The 17,857-nt window shown below is 41.9% G+C and overlaps 2 protein-coding genes across 4 annotated transcripts; both read left to right on the top strand.

Annotated features, from left to right (window-relative positions):
* The first annotated feature begins 2,235 nt into the window (after positions 1-2,235).
* On the top strand, positions 2,236-6,070 carry plpp5 (phospholipid phosphatase 5). 3 transcript variants are annotated; one of them, XM_056274673.1, is made up of 8 exons: positions 2,236-2,391; positions 2,872-3,004; positions 3,214-3,322; positions 3,450-3,540; positions 3,723-3,786; positions 3,911-4,035; positions 4,348-4,518; positions 4,941-6,070. In XM_056274673.1, exons 2-8 carry the CDS (start codon positions 2,934-2,936, stop codon positions 5,108-5,110), a joined length of 801 nt encoding a protein of 266 aa, XP_056130648.1. In that variant the 5' UTR covers positions 2,236-2,391; positions 2,872-2,933; the 3' UTR covers positions 5,111-6,070. The 3 variants fall into 3 exon arrangements, with proteins under 3 accessions (XP_056130648.1, XP_056130724.1, XP_056130799.1); XM_056274749.1 differs by having other exon boundaries at positions 2,261-2,366; XM_056274824.1 differs by having other exon boundaries at positions 2,286-2,353.
* Positions 6,071-7,908: 1,838 nt separating this feature from the next.
* cdc45 (CDC45 cell division cycle 45 homolog (S. cerevisiae)) lies at positions 7,909-17,067 on the top strand. The gene is made up of 18 exons (XM_056274553.1): positions 7,909-8,083; positions 8,410-8,469; positions 8,851-8,943; positions 9,103-9,240; positions 9,663-9,818; positions 9,924-9,982; positions 10,081-10,129; positions 10,253-10,314; positions 10,432-10,482; positions 10,684-10,803; positions 10,977-11,108; positions 11,490-11,588; positions 11,726-11,887; positions 15,094-15,232; positions 15,333-15,416; positions 15,530-15,648; positions 15,959-16,035; positions 16,577-17,067. The coding sequence occupies exons 1-18, from the start codon at positions 8,033-8,035 to the stop codon at positions 16,639-16,641; spliced, it is 1,716 nt and encodes a 571-aa protein (XP_056130528.1). The 5' UTR covers positions 7,909-8,032; the 3' UTR covers positions 16,642-17,067.
* The last annotated feature ends 790 nt before the right edge of the window (positions 17,068-17,857 follow it).

Here is a 17,857-nt window from a genome sequence, read left to right on the forward strand (position 1 = left end):
TAATTTTGCGATGTGATTTTAAAGAAAAATATGTTGGGTTTTTGTTGTGCTTGTTTAGCCTGATTTTTTTTTTTTACACCTGCACAGAGATTCTACATAATTGAACAGCCTTTATTTTTGCACCTCCAGACTGCGTGAACGTCGGTTGTAATGTGCCAGTTTCACCTCTGTATAAATACAACATTCATTCTCAGCCCTCCTCAACTGATACAACATCAGTATTACGTATGCCTAATTTATGTCTTGCATTGTCTGGCATAATTTCATTTACTTAATATAAATACCTAATGTATATTTGTTTTGTTGGTTCATTATTGTGCAGTGGCCACATTTCTGAGAGGACAGCATGTTGGTTCTCGTTCATGGAACCCGGACAAGACTAACGGAGCAGTATTTTTCTAAGTGTCCAGAAAGAGTTTTGCAAAAATTTTTTTTGACATATTTAAAATGGAGCCCCAATGTCTGAATGATGTGTTTCTGTTCACTGTGATGTCTTCTGTTTTTGTGCAATGATACTGACCGTCATTAAGTTTTTGATTGACATGCTGTCAGAGGAGAAATAGCGTTGGGTTAAAGAAATTCAGTTTCATAAGCACTCATCTATTTTACATGTAGTAAAATTGCTTACAGTAATTCTAACTGGGGTCATATCTATCTTGGTGTTGCTTCGATTAAAACGTGGATGAACACAAAATACCATGTTGATTACTGTTCGACCTGTGTTATTGCATATTGTTGAAGACTTGTAAATAGTTTGCATTGAAACTTGCATAGGATCATGTTACTGTGGCGTGCTATTGCCTGTACATTTCTGCTTCTAAGTGTGTGTGTGCGCGCGTGCGTGCGTGCGTGTGTGTGTGTATGTGAGAGACTGTTGGGACAACACTCTTTTTGTATATGACTGTCTTTTTATTTGAGAATATTGATTCTGTCCTTTTTCATTCGAAAGTTGAGTTCGAGGAGTTCAGACATGCCTGAAGTTTGATTTTAATAAAGCTGTACTCTGTCTCAGTGAATTTGCTTGCCTCCCTCACTGATTTAGAAAAAAAAAGGAAGGTTTTTTTTTTCATTGTGGTCTGATGGGTTAGGAGTTTTATAAACTGATAGCCTCGTCAATCTGTCAGCGGGTTCAGGTTTGACAGGTTTTCACCACTAGATGGCGACTGTGCGTGACGTGGCCGCTTGCCGTTTGCGTTCAGCCAGTCCTCCCTGCAATTCATCAAGACTCACAGAATCGCCCGCGGTGATGTTTCCGTTTTTCTGGCCGAATCGCGTTTTACTTTTCAAATTAAATTACAGTGGTCGATGTGGTTTCGTCTCGGCTAAATAAGTGTTACTACCAGGGAAAACAAAGGGGGGGGGGTGCAAATATGAAGTAGAACGGTATTAAAAAAATTAAAACAAGTCCCTGATGAGACACAGAGACTGACTTTAAGTTAATAAGCCGAAAAGGGGAAACTTTTTGTGAGATGGATGGAAAAGCTGTTTTTTTGGGTCGTAATAAGCAATTCCAAATTGTAAGATTCGACATGTAATCGGTGTTGGTGCTGTTACTGTTATCGTACTGTATGTAGCGAATTCGGGGGGCAACCACTGGAATTGCCGCGGCCGGGAGGCGAACCCGTATCGCCCGCACCGCAGGAGACATCGCTAACCGCTCGACTAAAGGCTCAAACCCGCCAGTCAGCGGCCAGCGTGTCTTCTTATCCATGCATGTTATAGTACTGTAACCGGTTAATTTCTTGCCCGGTGCGGGATTCGATACGAATGTACTGTACCACAAGGCGACGTCACTAACCGCTCGGCTAAAGGGTTAGACCCGTAAGCTAGGGGCTAACTTTTCTTATTAGTAGTTTACAGTACTAATTTGACATTTTAGTATTTGCATGTTATGTCCATTAGACGCAAACATTTTTGTTTTCATCTTGCAAACATTATTTTCTCGTACGCACCAGATCCTGCATTTAACTTGCGGTGTTCGGAACAGGGTTTTGTTTACGTTTGTCAGTCTTCAGCATTCAGTGACTATTCTCGATCTTGGGCGCATTTTACACCCCCCCCCCACGTGTTTGACAGCTAAATGCTGTTTATATGAAACGATAACTCCAGATTTAGAAAAAAAAGAAAAAATAAATACCATATCGCGCTTCGCGTCAAGTTCATTTCGACGCTTCCTTTTAATTTGAAAACGTCAAACCGGAAGTACCTTTGTTATTGTCGGTAGCTTCAGACGGGATGTCTCGCTTCCTCCCTCGCAGCATCTCGGTCTCGCCAAGTCGTCGTCCGAAGTATTTCTGGGTTCCTGACGTTCAGGCCTCATCCGAGTCGACAGCCCAAACATGTGCAAGACGAGGTGAAGGATGAAGGTTTGAAGTCAATTTAACTCGCAAGGTCAGATGCTGAGGGGGTTTCGCCGGGGAATGCGGAACTGACTCTGGCCAGATGTCTGCTTTGACAGATGTTAGTGCTAATATGACTAACGCTAGCTTGAGCCAACTAGCTAGACATCTAAGACAACTAACTCGTGTTTACGAGCGTTGTGTTCCGACGTGTAATGGCAGGTGGAGCATTTTAAGCGTATGTGTTCACGTGCAAAGGTGTTGCTGATATTGTTATAGTAATAGTAGCACTTTTGGAAATGTGTGTCTTAACATTGGTGGAGATCTGAGATCTTGTTGCTGGCCTATGAGTGTTGAGGTGATTGACCTGATAGAAACGTTTAACCATGTCTGGTAACACTGTGTGCCATCAAATGCCACCATCCAGTTTCTCTCCTTTTTTCAATCCACGTCTACCTTAACACTGACGACTCTTAGGTTTGAACACAACTTGTCATTTTTACCAACCCGTTATTTTATTTTCCCTGTACAGGTAAGGTTGCTGGTGAGTTGACAATGTTGGCTGTTGACTGAGGTCTTATTCCAAGAAAGAAAATGAAGAGGAGGTTGCTACGTGGCTTGCTATCAGAAGTCTCCATCCGAATGGTGCTTCTGATGGTGTTTCTGTGAGTATATCATTAGTTTAACCCTGTGTATCTGTTTTAATGGCTTGGTTATTAACAGTGGGAGCTGCTGGAATTTAAACATTGCTCACTAACTGTGTGTGTGTGTGTGTGTGTGTGTGTGTGTGTGTGTGTGTGTGTGTGTGTGTGTGTGTGTGTGTGTGTGTGCATGCGTGCGTGTGTTTGTTTGTTTGTTTGTGTGCTCCCCTCAGTGTAACAGAGCAACTTCCCCCTTTCTACCGTGAAATCCAGGCAGAGGAAATGTGGTTGTACAAGTTCCATCGTGTGGAGAGGGACCATGTTCCCACCTCTCTCATGTTTGTAAGTGGTGCTGCTGTGTGCTCATGAGGTCACCTTGAGCTGCATGTCTCTGTTCAGTTGTTCATTGTGAGAGAAAGGGGGTCCATTATTCATTTGGTTGGGTTCTCTGATTTCCCCTCTCTGCCAGAGTGTGGCATGTTTCACTCCATTGATAGTAATCCTGCTGTTCACACTGCTGAAGAAGGCAGAGAGAGGAGATCTGAAGGAAGCCTCGCTGGGTAAGGAACAGACCACTGGACGCATTACGAAATGATTAAAACAACAGAGTTCTTTTTTGGTGCTCATCATGACTAATTTAAAGCGAGGGAAAGAACCTGGTTGACATTGGCAGAAAAACACAGGGACAGAATGGAATAAATAGTCATGAGGGAATATTTAGTTGTCCTCTTCTGTTCTACAGCTATGACTCTGACACTGGTGCTGAATGGAGTTTTCACCAATGCCATCAAGCTAGTTGTTGGCAGGTGAGTTTGTTCTGCACCCAACACAACTGAGATCTACACCCATACAGAGGACAATGCTCTGTACCAAAATGGATAAATGCCACATTAGACTATGTGTTTTACATATGTTTTCTCCTTGCATCAGGCCACGACCAGACTTTTTCTACCGCTGTTTCCCAGATGGGCAGATGAACCTGGAGATGCACTGCAGCGGAGACCCTGATGTTGTCATGGAGGGTAGAAAGAGCTTCCCCAGTGGCCACTCCTCCTGTAAGAGATGCTCCTTGAGGTTACTTCTCACTCGGTGTCTGATGCATTTCATATCAGTTGTCATGAAGGATAGGAAAACAAAGTATGTGAAGGGACATAGAGCACATGAAGTCAGAAGCAAATGGATGATTTTTCAAGTACATTTTTGCCTACAGGCTCTAACTGCTTTGTGTAAGACTTGCTCACCATCTCTGATGTGTGTTCATTCTCTTTCTAGTGCACTTGTCTTCCTGCATCTCTTTCTGCTGTTTCTCTATGGTACCCTCTCTCTGACCTTGCATCTCTCTCTCTCTCTCTCCCTTCTTGGTCCAGTTGCGTTTGCAGGGCTGGGCTTCACAGCACTGTATGTAGCGGGGAAGCTGCGGTGTTTTAGCACAGGTGGCCGCGGCAGGGCCTGGCGGTTGTGCGCCTTCCTCACCCCTTTACTCATCGCATCCATGATCGCCCTCTCTAGAACCTGTGACTACAAGCACCACTGGCAAGGTGAGAGCCAAAAACCCTCTTACTATTGTAATCGTCGTCTCTATGATATAGTTGAATCAGACTTAGACAGTGGATATACCACAGTTCCACTTCAGACAATCCTCCACCCAAGCCAGAGTGAGTGAAACCTGTTTATATACTTGTGTCCATGTTTAGATGTGAATAGTTTCATTCTTAACTGCTATAGATCTGCTTCATAAACATGTTTATTCCTGAAATGCATGGGTCAATTTTTCCAAACTAGGTAGGATTTCATCTAGAAGATGACTGAAGTTCAATAGAGGTCCATGATTTTATTTATTTTTGTAAGAGTTGCGTCAGTCTGTTTTTAAATAGTGACTGGTTAATTTTCAATTCGAAACCTGACCATGTGTGTGTGTTTGTGTGTGTGTGTGTGTGTGTGTTCTCTTACTTTCATGTAGATGTACTAGTGGGCTCTCTACTGGGTTTTGCATTTGCCTGGTTGTGCTACAGACAACACTACCCTCCGCTAGAGGAGCCTGACTGCCACCGGCCTCTACGTCACAGAGAGGCTGTTCCTGCAGCACAAGAACGCAAGCTGGCCAACTCCAACTATATACTTCCTCTCTAGACTGTCTGTAATACTGGATAACTGTTTCTTGTTTGTGTAATTTGGCAGGGGTCACTTAATTATTAAGCTAACATATCCCATTTGATGGATGCTTTTATCAAAAGCGCCTCACAGTACAATCAGTGCATAAATATTAATCAGTCTAGTGCTGAATTTTCCACATTGTTTGTACAGTGCATATAGTACACAGCACTTCAGATACACCCAGCAGTTGATCAACTTAAAAAGCACTACACCATTAGTTCACTGCCTGTAGGTTTATGCCTCAATTGTTGTATATAAACTCCCTAATGGGAAGGTCAAATTTCTATGAATTGAAAACAGGGTTGAAAGTGGGAGGAAATTAGATCTAGTTTGATTTATCCAGTAAAAATTAACATTTGCTATCAAGCGAATGCTCTAAGGCATTTATGTGGAATATTCATATCCTAAAGCAACCCCCTTGCTGACTGCCTTCTCAGCTGTAGTAATATGTGGATATGTGGAGTTGTTTAATCACAAAGTTGCTAATTATCATATCCTTAGTATCTGTAGTTTGCTCTTTGCTGCATCTGTCTTGAGTGCTTTAAATCTTTCTCTTTCTTCCTATGGCATGTTCTGAATGTCATCCTGTTTCCATTTTCAAACTAATGGAAAGATGTTTTCTTGAAGGATTGCAAACTAGACTTTTTCAATATCACATCTACATTGAGAAGTTCCGATCTACCCATCATAGTTTCACAGTTTCTGCTGTACCTGCTCTTTTTGCTTTTGATTTTTCAGTGACGGTGATAATCACAATTCTGCACAATCTAACTAGGCAGCAGAGCATTTTAATAATGTATCAAATCAATTTGATTGTACCAGGATATAGGATACATGTATTTCTACATCAGTGGTCTCAGGTTTAGGCCTGGTTCTGTTACTGCAGACTAGCTTCTTCTAATCCATGCAGCCCTTTTTAAAGAGTTTAGGGGGTTAGCAAAGGTTTGTTTTTTTCGGGGGGGGGTTGGGGTAAAATGCAGGCAGTAAAAGGCTGTAGGTTATTGAGGAAGCTGAAAGGAACCAAAATGGAACCAGACCTTTCTGATGAACCTGTGTGGGGTGGGACCTGCCAGTAAGGCGTAGCCCCTCCAGGTACCCGGTGCTTGCCTCCCAGTGCTTCTGCTGGTGAGGTTTCCTATGCTGTCAATGGGCAGTTCTATTCATGGCACATTGTGTGGGTTGTTGTTTTTCTGATACCAGTAATCTTTCTCGGGTGGTGGTGGTGTGTTTTGTCGTACTGTTGATTTTGAAAAACACAGATGAGCTCTACAGTCAGCGGTTCAGTTACTTTCATTTTTTTTTCCATTCCCGTTTTTTTGTGGTTCATCTTTTCTTAGTTTAGTTTTTGGGCATATGGCTGGAAGGCTGGTTTTACACTGTACTCTTTGCTGTGAACATGGCAAAGGCAATTGTATCGCAGTGGTTCTGGACCAAACGGTTTAGCGAACAGAACAGACTAATTTGTGCCTTTGTTTACTATACAATGTTATGGCTCTGTTTAATGAACAGTATACTGTATATAATAGTATACTATGTGTGTTCTGGACACCTCACACTGTTGTAGAAGAAAACCTGGGTCAGAGTTGTGATTGTTTTACAGTTTAGGCACAATTCCAGTTGATATAGAACATTAGGTTCAAATGTGACGTTGTCTTTTTTACCTCAGAATACTTTTTGTCTGTTTTTTTGTCTGTTTTTTTGGGCTTGTTTTTTTGTTGCGTTATTGATTTTTGGGTTCAAATTGTCATACTTGATGAGAAATATATGGAGATTACATAGAATTTACAACTGATACAGAAGCCACCTGGGATGAGAGAGCAATGAATAGCAACATTACTTTGCACCGACCATTGAGACCAATAGAATTTTGTCTTAATTTAGTTTGTAGATCTTATTTATACAATGATGTATGTATAAGTCTGTAAATGCTATATTTAATTTTGGGGCATTTGGAGTTTGCTTGAATTTCTCGAGATTCACATGTTACTTGTCAGGAAATGGTTTCTCAGCAAATGTCATGTATAACATTATTTTTTCTCCATACAACTTTTTCAGTAAATAATGTAGATGATGCCATCTTGCATGTTTCACGGCTAAAGAGTCGCACAGTTCTTTCACGTCTCCCTTCTCAAAAATCAATGTTTTCCCGCTACAAAGAGTCCAGTATTTCTCCCATTGACTTTGTGTAATGACCATATTGGAAGACAAGTCTTTTCAAGTTATTAATGTCCCCTACATACTCTGGTCTCTTTTAGGTCCACTATTGTGGAAATAAATCATATTAAGCCATGTCTGTTGCATTGTTCCTGTCATACTAATCACTCACCTTGGCTTGTAGGATGATGTGGGTTGCCCTGGTTTACACAGTATCCTTACTGTTTATGTTGTAATGCTTTTCATGAATCTGTGGCGACTTAAGTCGCCTTTCTAAATAAAGTTCTCAAATCTTTACACACTCTTCTCCACTCTCGAAGTCATCAACTCTGGCATTACTGTAACTTTGTCAGTGGTAGCAGTATTTATTAATACTGACAAAGATATTTATACTATTTGTGATCTTTATGTGTATAGCGCTTTTCCTAAATAAATCAGTGAGACGCTGTGTTAGAATCTCAGCGCGTATTCGCTGCATGGTAACGTGTATGGAAATCCATTGGCTGAAGGAGCAGCGCCGCTCCTGTTATTGGCCGATGTCCGCGTACGTCACGGTCGACGTGACGTCAGATTTGGCGCGATGTTTCCATCAAGGAACTCGTCTGCAACAGCGGGGGAAGTGACAAGACCGGGCACAATAAACTGGCCCCGAAAACCAAATTAGATTATTTTACGTGGTTTGGTTGTTTGTTTGTTTTTTCGATAAACCTTTTAAAACGTATCCCGGATTTTAAGTTTTCCACCATGTTTGTGACGGACATAAGAAAGGAGTTTTATGACGTCGTTGTCAACCAGGTGAGAGTTGTTTGGGCAGGCTAACGAGCTAACCTCGCAAGGGGAGGACTTGGTTGCTATGCTCCCCCGTCGCAGGCGGCTGCAGCCGGCTGCTGCTTTCGTGGTCGATGTGTGAACTTGGACGTTAATAACGCCGCGTCTCTCTCTCTCTCTCTCTCTCTCTCTCTCTCTCTCTCTCTCTCTCTCTCTCTCTCTCTCTCTCTCTCTCTCTCTCTCTCTCTCTCTCTCTCTCTCTCTCTCTCTCTCTCTCTCTCTCTCTCTCTCTCTCTCTCTCTCTCTCTCTCTCTCTCTCTCTCTCTCTCTCTCTCTCTCTCAACGCTTTGCAGAGAGTGGCCCTCCTGGTTGCAGCAGATATCGATGCCCTGTGTGCTTGTAAGATATTGCAGGTACAGTACCCCGTTAGCTGTTAGCTAACCCGCAGCACCTTCTGCAAATGTATAATCTCGCTCTTTTCCAAATGTACCGTGAACTACTTTCAGTGAGATGATGGGACGTTTTGCTGCTGGTCGTAGATTTGGATATCGGTAAACCTCAGGCTGATTGTGTTGTGTGTTTGCCAACATTCTCCCCAAAACGGTTTTTTAGCAAAATGCTAAAACTTTGACTAAAGTTAGTGTGCGACTTTACTATGTTCTCCATTTTCCATTACATTGGTTTGTGTGCGATATCCTTCAGCGGTTGCCATGGTTGTATCATTGTTGTTGACTGATTAATTATTGATGAAATGGTGGCTACAAGAGTTGAGGGTGGTTTCTATTCTTCACCAGACGTTATTCCACTGTGACCAAGTCCAGTATACGTTGGTGCCAGTTACAGGCTGGCAAGACCTTGGCACTGCTTTTCTTGAGCACAAGGAACAGGTGATGAAATGTCAAACAACACAAACTGAGCTGTCATTATATTTGAAATAAAGTCATGTACACGTTTGTCTCGCAAGTTTCTGGGTGTATTGTATCCAGCTACTTTTTGGACCCGACCAATTTCATTTTTCAGTTAGCATGATGTCTGCTTTCTTGTAGTTCCGTTTTTTTGTTCTTGTCAACTGTGGGGCCAGTGTCGACCTTTTGGAGATGTTGCAGCCAGATGAAGACTCCATCTTCTTCATCTGTGATACCCACCGGCCTGTGGATGTTGTCAACGTCTACAATGACACCCAGGTAAGGAGGGATTATGTCACTTGGAATTGTGAGCAGTGACCGTGCAGTCTTGGACAGTTAAAGAGACAATGGCTATCTTAGTTCTGCGTGGTATCATGTTTCTTATTGATGCATCCCAAATGGGACTTTGGTTTCTATAATTTCTTTATTAATGAACTCCATGCCAAAGACCTGTCAAGTGACCTGTCCCAAAAAAAAAAAAGTGGAATTTACTCTAATTGGTATTTTTTCCTCACTTATGACTTCTAAATGCATTATGTTTATTGTTCCAACAGATTATTGTGCAATGTAAGAGTCTTCAACATTCACCTCCCATACAAAACTCACCACACTACATTGACAATGTTAGCTTAACCCTAGTTGAAATATGAACACTGCAACCATAATTGTAAGCTTGTGAGCTTCTATCATTCCCCCTACAGATAAAACTGCTAATCAAGCAGGATGATGACCTGGGTGTCCCCTCCTATGATGATATCTTCCGTGATGAAGATGAAGACGAGGAGGGAGGTGATGAATCTGGGAATGAGAGTGATGATGGCTCAGAGCCCTCTGGGAAACGGAGGAAGTTTGACGAGGTACATATTTGAGTTTGTTTAGTATAGGCTGCTGTGACTTAAACACGGTAATGCTGAGTGGGCTGCAGTGGTAACGTCATTATGTTTGTTATTGCATCATTTCAGGGGGCTGTTGAGAGGAGGATTGAAAGACAACGGGCCAAGAGGGAATGGGAAGCTCGAAGGTGAAATATTCTCTTTCTCTCTTGGAGTGTGCCAGTGAAATGTCAAATGATTTGTCAACAGCAGAGGCTATAGCTAAACTGACAATAACATTTTACAGGCACGAGATCCTGTTTGACTATGAACAGTATGAATACCATGGGACCTCTGTGAGTACATGAATTATTGTTGAACCCCCTCCTACTAACTTTAGATGGGAAAGTAAATACAGGGGAAATCACTGGTCAGTCATTCCTTAATGAAATAATATTAGCATGTGTTTCTTCTGTCAGGCTGCAATGATGATATTCGAACTGGCGTGGGTGCTGACTAAAGATACCAAAGATATGCTCTGGTAAACCAATTGTTATCCCTCTTTGGTTCAAGAAGCTTGCAAATGTTCGAACAAAAACAAGAATTAAACTGCACAATGGCACACAGTCTGTGTTTACAATATTGTTGTTTTTTGTAGGTGGGCCATCATTGGGCTGACAGACCAGTGGGTTCATGACAAAGTCCCACAGTAAGCATTTTTTAGTGTTCCAGGCATTATTCTCTTCAGAGTTTATCAGACACCCATAGTATTTCTGTGTTCTATTACAGCAAACAATTTTGTTATGTGTATAAAAATGTTTTCTGTCTGCAAATATGTACATAATTAACATGTAATAGACAATGTCAAAAGCTTGTGACATGGTAACTAACTTGTCTCATCTCTTTGTAGCATGAAGTATGTAACAGACATTGCCACAATGCAGCGACATGTCTCCCGTCATAATCACAGAAATGAGGATGATGAAAATTCGCTCTCCATTGACTGTATGAGGATCTCCTTTGAATACGAGTATCCTTACTAATTTGACCTGTTGTCATTCTCATAGAGTTATGTAACCTGATCCCCATATTCATTGTGTGAAAGTATGATGACAATTGAAATGAGGAACACGCTGTGTGTGGTTGTTTGTGTCTTTCTCTGTCTCCTTTCTCTCTGTGTCTTCTTTAACCCCTCTGACCCAGCCTGCGTCTAACCCTCTACCAGCACTGGTCCCTTTATGAGAGCATCTGTAACTCCTGCTACACTTCCTGCAACTTTAAACTTTGGTCTTTAAATGGCCAAAAGAAACTCCAGGAGTTCCTTGCTGACATGGGGTAAGTCCCTAGCTGAAATACTTGGTGCATTTTGGATGTGGATGTGCCATGGATTGCCATCTTTAGTTATGTTTATTTGTGAAGTATAAGTTGAGCCTCACACCTAGGGAATCCTAGGTGTGTGTGTGTGTGTGTGTGCGTGTGTGTGTGTGTGTGTGTGTTTGAGTGCGAGAGAGAGATGGCCTAGCTGTGACCCTGTTAGCAGGATAAGCGGTTTGGATAATGGATGGATGGAAGTTGAGCCTCACCTTGTTTGTTGTAATGTGGAGTGTGAGGAGAGAGCTGACGGCTTCACCCAGGTGCTTGTTATTAGTTTGTGGTGTCTACTGTGGTTCTTATCCTGAGTTTTTATTTATTTATTTATTTATTTTATCTCTTCAGTTTACCACTTAAGCAGGTACGTCAGAAATTCAACTCCATGGACATGTCAATCAAAGAGAACCTAAGAGAGGTTATAGAAGAGTCCTCCAATAAATATGGGTAAGCATCCAGGGAGGATGAAATCCCAAAAACAATTGTGGTCAACCGGTTTTCCTTACAAAACTAAAATACATACCAACATAGAGTATTTGAAATGATGCCCTTTTGTGTTTATCTGTGTTTCCTCCATATACCAGTATAAAGGACATCCGCATCCAGACATTTGGAGTTCACTTTGGCTTTAAGAATCGTTTCCTGGCCAGTGACATGGTGCATGCTGCTGCCGCCTTGCTGGAGAGCGCTGAGAAAGATGAGGGCACCGGCAACAGCTTTCTCAAGGCTCTTGACTGCCTTTCCAGGTGTGTTCCAGGAATGCAATAGGACCTATGTATATTCGTGAAATGAACAAGGTGTGATTGTTGCATTTCCTGAGGAGAAACTGACAGGTGATAACCCAAACGCATGACTCAGACAGGGAGATTCAGTAACACAGTTTAATTACAGCCTTATACTTGCCACAAGGTACAGGACACAGGTCAAACAGATGAGAACAAAATATGGTAAGACAAAGGAGAGGTCAGGGAAAAACAAGCTAGAAACAAAAACACTGGAAACTATACTGCTCAAAAAAATAAAGGGAACACCTAAAAACACAATATAGACCTCGATGAATGAAATATTTCAGCTGAAAATCTTTATTTATTAGACAGAGGAATGTGTTTAGAGCAAAATAACCTAAGAATGATCAATGGAAATCAAAATCATTAGCCCATTAAGGTCTGGATTCAGAATCATACTCAAAATCAAAGTGGAAAATGAGAACATAGGCTGATCCAACTTCTGTGGAAATTCCTCAAGACGATTCAAAATGAGGCTCAGTAGTGTGTGTGGCCTCCACGTGCCTGTATGCACTCCCTACAACGTCTGGGCATGCTCCTGATGAGACGACGGATGGTCTCCGGATGGATCTCCTCCCAGACCTGGATCAGGGCATCGGTCAACTCCTGGACAGTCTGTGGTGTGACATCGCGTTGGTGGATGGTACGAGACATGATGTCCCAGGGGGGGTTAATTGGATTCAGGTCTGGGGAACGTGCAGGCCAGTCCATAGCATCAATGCCCTCGACATACAGGAACTGCTGACACACTCTGGCCACATGAGGACGAGCATTGTCATGCATGAGCAGGAACCCAGGGCCCACTGCACCAGCATATGGTCTGACAATGGGTCTGAGGATCTCATCCTGGTACCTAATGGCAGTCATGGTACCTCTGGCTAGCACGTAGAGGTCTGTGCGGCCCTCCAAGGATATGCCTCCCCAGACCATCACTGACCCACCGCCAAACCGGTCATGTTGGAGGATGTTGCAGGCAGCAGAACGTTCTCCACAGCATCTCCAGACTCTCTCACGTCTGTCACATGTGTTCAGTGTGAACCTGCTCTCATTTGTGAAGAGCACAGGGCGCCAATTGCGAATCTGCCAACCAAGATGTTCTCTGGCAAAGGTCAATCGGGCTGCACGGTGTTGGGCTGTGAGCACAGGCCCCAATTGTGGACGTCGGGCCCTCATACCATCCTCATGCATTCTGTTTGAGCAGAAACCTGCACATTAGTGGCCTGTTGAAGGTCGTTTTGTAGGGCTCCGGCAGTGCTCCTCCTGTTCCTCCTTGCACAAAGGACCAGATAGCGGTCCTGCTGCGGGGTTGTTGTCCTCCTGCGGCCCCCTCCACGTCTCCTGGTGTACTGGCCTGTCTCCTGGTACCTCCTCCATGTTCTGGACACTGTGCTGGGAGACACATCAAATCTTCTTGCCACAGCACGCATTGATGTGCCATCCTGGATGAGCTGCACTACCTGAGCAACTTCTGTAGGTTGCAGATACCGCCTCATGCCACCTCTAGTGGTGCGGGCACTAGCAAAATGAAAAACTAACCAAAGATCGGCCAGAAAAGATGAGGACAGGCAAATGGTCTGTGGCCACCACCTGCAAATCCATTCCTTTTATAGGGGTTGTCTTGCAAATTGTCTAATTTCCACCTGGTGGAAATTAGACAATTTACCAAAAGGTGAAATTGATTCACAAATCAGTGTTGCTTCCTAACTGGACAGGTTGATATCTCAAAAGTGTGATTGACTTGGAGCTACATTGCATTGCTTATGTGTTCCCTTTATTTTTTTGAGCAGTGTAGATACTAGAGAGAGAAAAAAACAAGCTGGGTAGTTTGACACAGGTTACACAGGTAAATTACAGACAAGACGAACTCGCACTGAGTGAGGGGAACACACAAACTAAATACACTAGGAAGTAAATGAGGGAATGGGGAACAGGTGTCTGATACACGGGGTTGACTAATGACAAAACCAGGGGCAGGAACTGTCATGACAAGACAGGTGAATACTAAAAAAGAGAACAGGCAATGATGACAGATGAGGACTTCAAAATAAAACAGGAAACAGAAAGCTAGGTTATGAGCTGAATGAACTAGGACTGAAAATGACTGAGGCTAGGGGAAACAATGACTGAGATTAACAGCTGAATGAACTGAGACTGAAATAACTGAGGCTATGGGAGACAACGACTGCCGAAAATAACTGACTGAACTGAACTAGGAGACATTGTAAAAAGGAAAATGACTGACTGAATTGAGCTGAGAGACACATGGCAGGATCAGTAAACGGTGCCTTCTTTTGTCTGTGAGCTGATATGAGCTTTTGGTCCCTCTATCAATATTAGATGTTTTGTCCATTTGTTCTCCTTAAACAGTGGGACAAACTCTGGTCCTGCTTCCTATTTTTTAAATAATATGGATATTTTATGGGAATGCAACTCCTCCAGTATGAGTGTCTGTCTACCTAGAGCACAATTTTTAAAGTTGTCTTGGGGGAAGAGGTGGGATGGGAAGAACGGTGTGTTATGCACAAGTGGAATACCTAACTAATTAAAAAGCATCCAGGTTGCAAAAGGGCTTTCTTTTTGGCAGAGGGAAAGTATCAGTTTTCTTTACAAAGAATTGTGGAGCTTTACCAGCAAATCATGTTGAAAACAGCAAAAAATGCTGCCTCCCTTGTTTAATCGTCCATACATTGTTATTATTATTATTAATATATTAATGTTTTGCAGTCCTAAAATGGACTGTGATCTCGCAGTACTATGGCCGTTTACTGTATGTAGCAACATTTTTACAGATGTATCATTTTACAGCTTGTGGTGTGTATTAGAAGTGCTTGCAAGCACGTTGGGTCCAGGTTTCAACAATTATAGCTTCACTGCGTGAATTCCCGAACTGACACATTTCCATCCATGAAAACTGAGACCAGCATTGACGTGCTTCGTTATGGTGAATTGTTTAGGATAAGAATATATAAGTTCAGAGCTTTTAAAACATTTTCACCAGCAGAAAGGAATATGACTTGATTAATTAATGTCGACATGTTACAAATATAAGGTTTATCTGTCATGGATAATTTCATTGTGTTTTTATTACCAGAATGCAAAACCCCCACATTAAAATGACACTTTAAACTAAAATATCTCCTCCTTATTCTCTGGCTCTCTGTTTGTAGGAGTAACATAGAACAACTACACACTGGAATTGACCTGGCTAAGAGGAAACTAATTGCCATCCAGCAAACTGTAGCCAGCTGCATCTGTACCAATTTGATACTGTCCCAAGGGCCATTCCTGTACTGCTACCTGATGGAGGTAAAAGTGCCTCTGTAAGAGCATGCATGTGTGATTGCAGATTCAAGTACTATGTTCTCCTTCTCTGAAGCCTAATTCATTCCTCCACTGTTATGTATAGGGAACTCCTGATGTCAAGCTATTTTCCAAACCCATGGCCTTGACTCTGCTCTGCAAGTATCTCCTGAAAGCCTTTGTCTGTTCTGTGAGTATCTTGGGCACGGTCATGATTCAAACTGTTGAGGATGTTGCTGTTATTGTGTTAAGTTGAAACTGTTGTTATTTCTCACATTTCTACTTGGTTCTTACATTGGGTAGACCAGAAACAAGCGCTGCAAGCTGCTGCCTCTGATCATGGCTGCCCCCATGGATGTGGAGAAGGGTACCGTTATTGTTATCGGCATCCCGCCAGAGTCTGAGATCTCAGACAAGAAGAAGTAAGATTTCTCAGAGGGATTTTGTGATATCAACAGTAAAAGTAATTTCAAGCATAGATTAAATGCTAAAGGTCATTACATATTATACAGATTTTGACTAAAACGCCACTTAAACTTTAATCACTTAACTGTTCATCCTTAAAACTGAGCATACATTCCTGCCATTTGGTGTTGGCAAATCTTTGTGTGGGTGGGTTGGGGTGTTGTCAGAGAGAATACAACATTTTCATTTCCATGTATGTCAACCAAGTCATGCCAAGACATGGAAATAAGTCTAATTTTCTTAATCCTTGTCTTATTCCTGCAATAGCTTCTTTGGCCGTGCTTTTGAGAAAGCTGCAGAGAGCACCAGCTCCAGAACACTCCATGATTACTTCGACACTTCAAGTAAGTGATACACAGTCAATTACTGTTCTAACGCATGCCAGAGTCAAAATACCCACCGTCTGTTAACTGCTCACACATTGAGTTGTCCTTCTCTACATAGACCACAAGGTGTCAGGCCTAATTATCTTTTTCATGTAAATATATTAGAACTTTATTCATCCCAACTTCAGACTTAAATGCACAATGTGTAATTCTGCTTGAATTCTAACCTGTATCATTCGCTAATGTGAATACCACGTCAAAGTGGCCAAAACAAGTATATATCTCTCTTCAGCTCGTATTTCTCCATTGCACATTATCTTTTTTTAAACACATCCCTCACACGTGACCATATTGCTGGTTTTTATTATTATTATTTATCCAGAATAAATTTTGGTCCAAAATTTTGCCAGGTTATTCCATTAGTTTCAGAGAAAAAAACATTCCCCTGCATAAGATGGTTTGCTGCCTTTTAAAGCCGACCAGATACAGTGCACACAGAGAAAAGTGCAACATACCTTTTTTTTTTTTTTTTTTTAACCACTCTTTCTCCTCTTCCCAGTAATTGAACTAAAGATGGAAGACAGGAGCAAATTTCTAGATGCACTCATCACCCTCCTATCGTGAGGATTTGCCGAACTCTAGGCAACAACGTCAACACTTCTGAGTCAGCTTTCAGGATGAGCTAAGAACTGGACAATAGAATGCAGATATGTTGAGTTATGCACTCAAGACTCAGTTGCATAACAGCTGTTGACCATTTACATCTCTGAGTCAAATGTGATGGAAATTAATGCAATAATCTGCACACTTAGGTGGAGTTGAGCCTGCTGACTGGTAATATGCAGTCATCAGTCAGTTATTTCTGCATCATCGGTCGTATCGCATGTTTGTGTATATTGCACAGTTATGTTTATAAATGTTATGTGAGAATTTTTAATCTAGTTTTTAAAATGTTCTTTATTTTACTTTGAAATGGAATAGTTTGGTGCTCTTTTCATGATTATGTAACTTTGTGCATTGTTTGTGGAATGTTGAATAAACCTCATTTTACTACCCTCTTATCAAGCTGTGCAGCGATCGCAGTTAACTGATCATCTCAAGGCATTTGAAAATGTCAGATGTTAGCAATGTATTTTTGTTCTATTTAAATTCATCCTCATTATCCACTTGACTTGTTGCTATTCACACTGCTGAACAATAGAGGTCAGCACTGAGGATGAAATTACAGTCCTTTTTTTTAAAAGATGAAATTTGGGATTTTTCTGCATTTATGGTTATTTTACTCATCTGGACCATTGGGTCAGGTTACATAATACTTACTGGCATCTTTACCATGGTTGGAGATGCTCTTCATGTGCTGCTGTTACAAGTTTTGACAGGGTAGGATGGACACTGGTGCAACAACAAACTTTCCTCCTCAGTCTGGAAATGGGATTGAAACATGATGATGATGTGGCCGTGCTTCTGTTGGACAGGTAATTACCAATTCAGCAATCAGTATTGCCATACAACAGTACTGCCAAATATTTTGATGTAGTCTGTAATACATTGAATTGTGTTTGCTTGGATCCAAGGATGCCATTTTTACAAGGGTGGGAACTGTTTCACTGATGCGTTGACAGCACATGATGGCTACTACACCTTGTTTACAGGTCTCACCGCCAGAGGGAGAGACAGATTGGGAGGAATCACTGATTTCAGCTTTATTATCACCTGGATGTGAAATTCTTTCCCTTGTACCACCGTGTCGGTTACAGTACTTCCAAGGTAACGATTTAATGTTAAAGGTCACCTCAAGCACAGTGGACTCATACCGGTGTCAACCTGGGCCTTTGTTCCT

This window comes from Lampris incognitus, chromosome 1, assembly GCF_029633865.1.
Source record: "Lampris incognitus isolate fLamInc1 chromosome 1, fLamInc1.hap2, whole genome shotgun sequence".
NCBI lineage: Eukaryota > Metazoa > Chordata > Actinopteri > Lampriformes > Lampridae > Lampris > Lampris incognitus.

Bases quoted from the DNA above. Each gene is read 5' to 3' on its own strand.
- plpp5 (XM_056274673.1), top strand. From the start codon at position 2,934: ATGAAGAGGAGGTTGCTACGTGGCTTGCTATCAGAAGTCTCCATCCGA. The intron at 3,323-3,449 runs GTAAGTGGTGCT...CCTCTCTGCCAG, and splicing joins TTCCCACCTCTCTCATGTTT to AGTGTGGCATGTTTCACTCC. The intron at 4,036-4,347 runs GTAAGAGATGCT...TTCTTGGTCCAG, and splicing joins CCCCAGTGGCCACTCCTCCT to TTGCGTTTGCAGGGCTGGGC.
- cdc45 (XM_056274553.1), top strand. From the start codon at position 8,033: ATGTTTGTGACGGACATAAGAAAGGAGTTTTATGACGTCGTTGTCAAC. The intron at 10,804-10,976 runs GTATCCTTACTA...CCTCTGACCCAG, and splicing joins AGGATCTCCTTTGAATACGA to CCTGCGTCTAACCCTCTACC. The intron at 16,036-16,576 runs GTAAGTGATACA...TCCTCTTCCCAG, and splicing joins TGATTACTTCGACACTTCAA to TAATTGAACTAAAGATGGAA.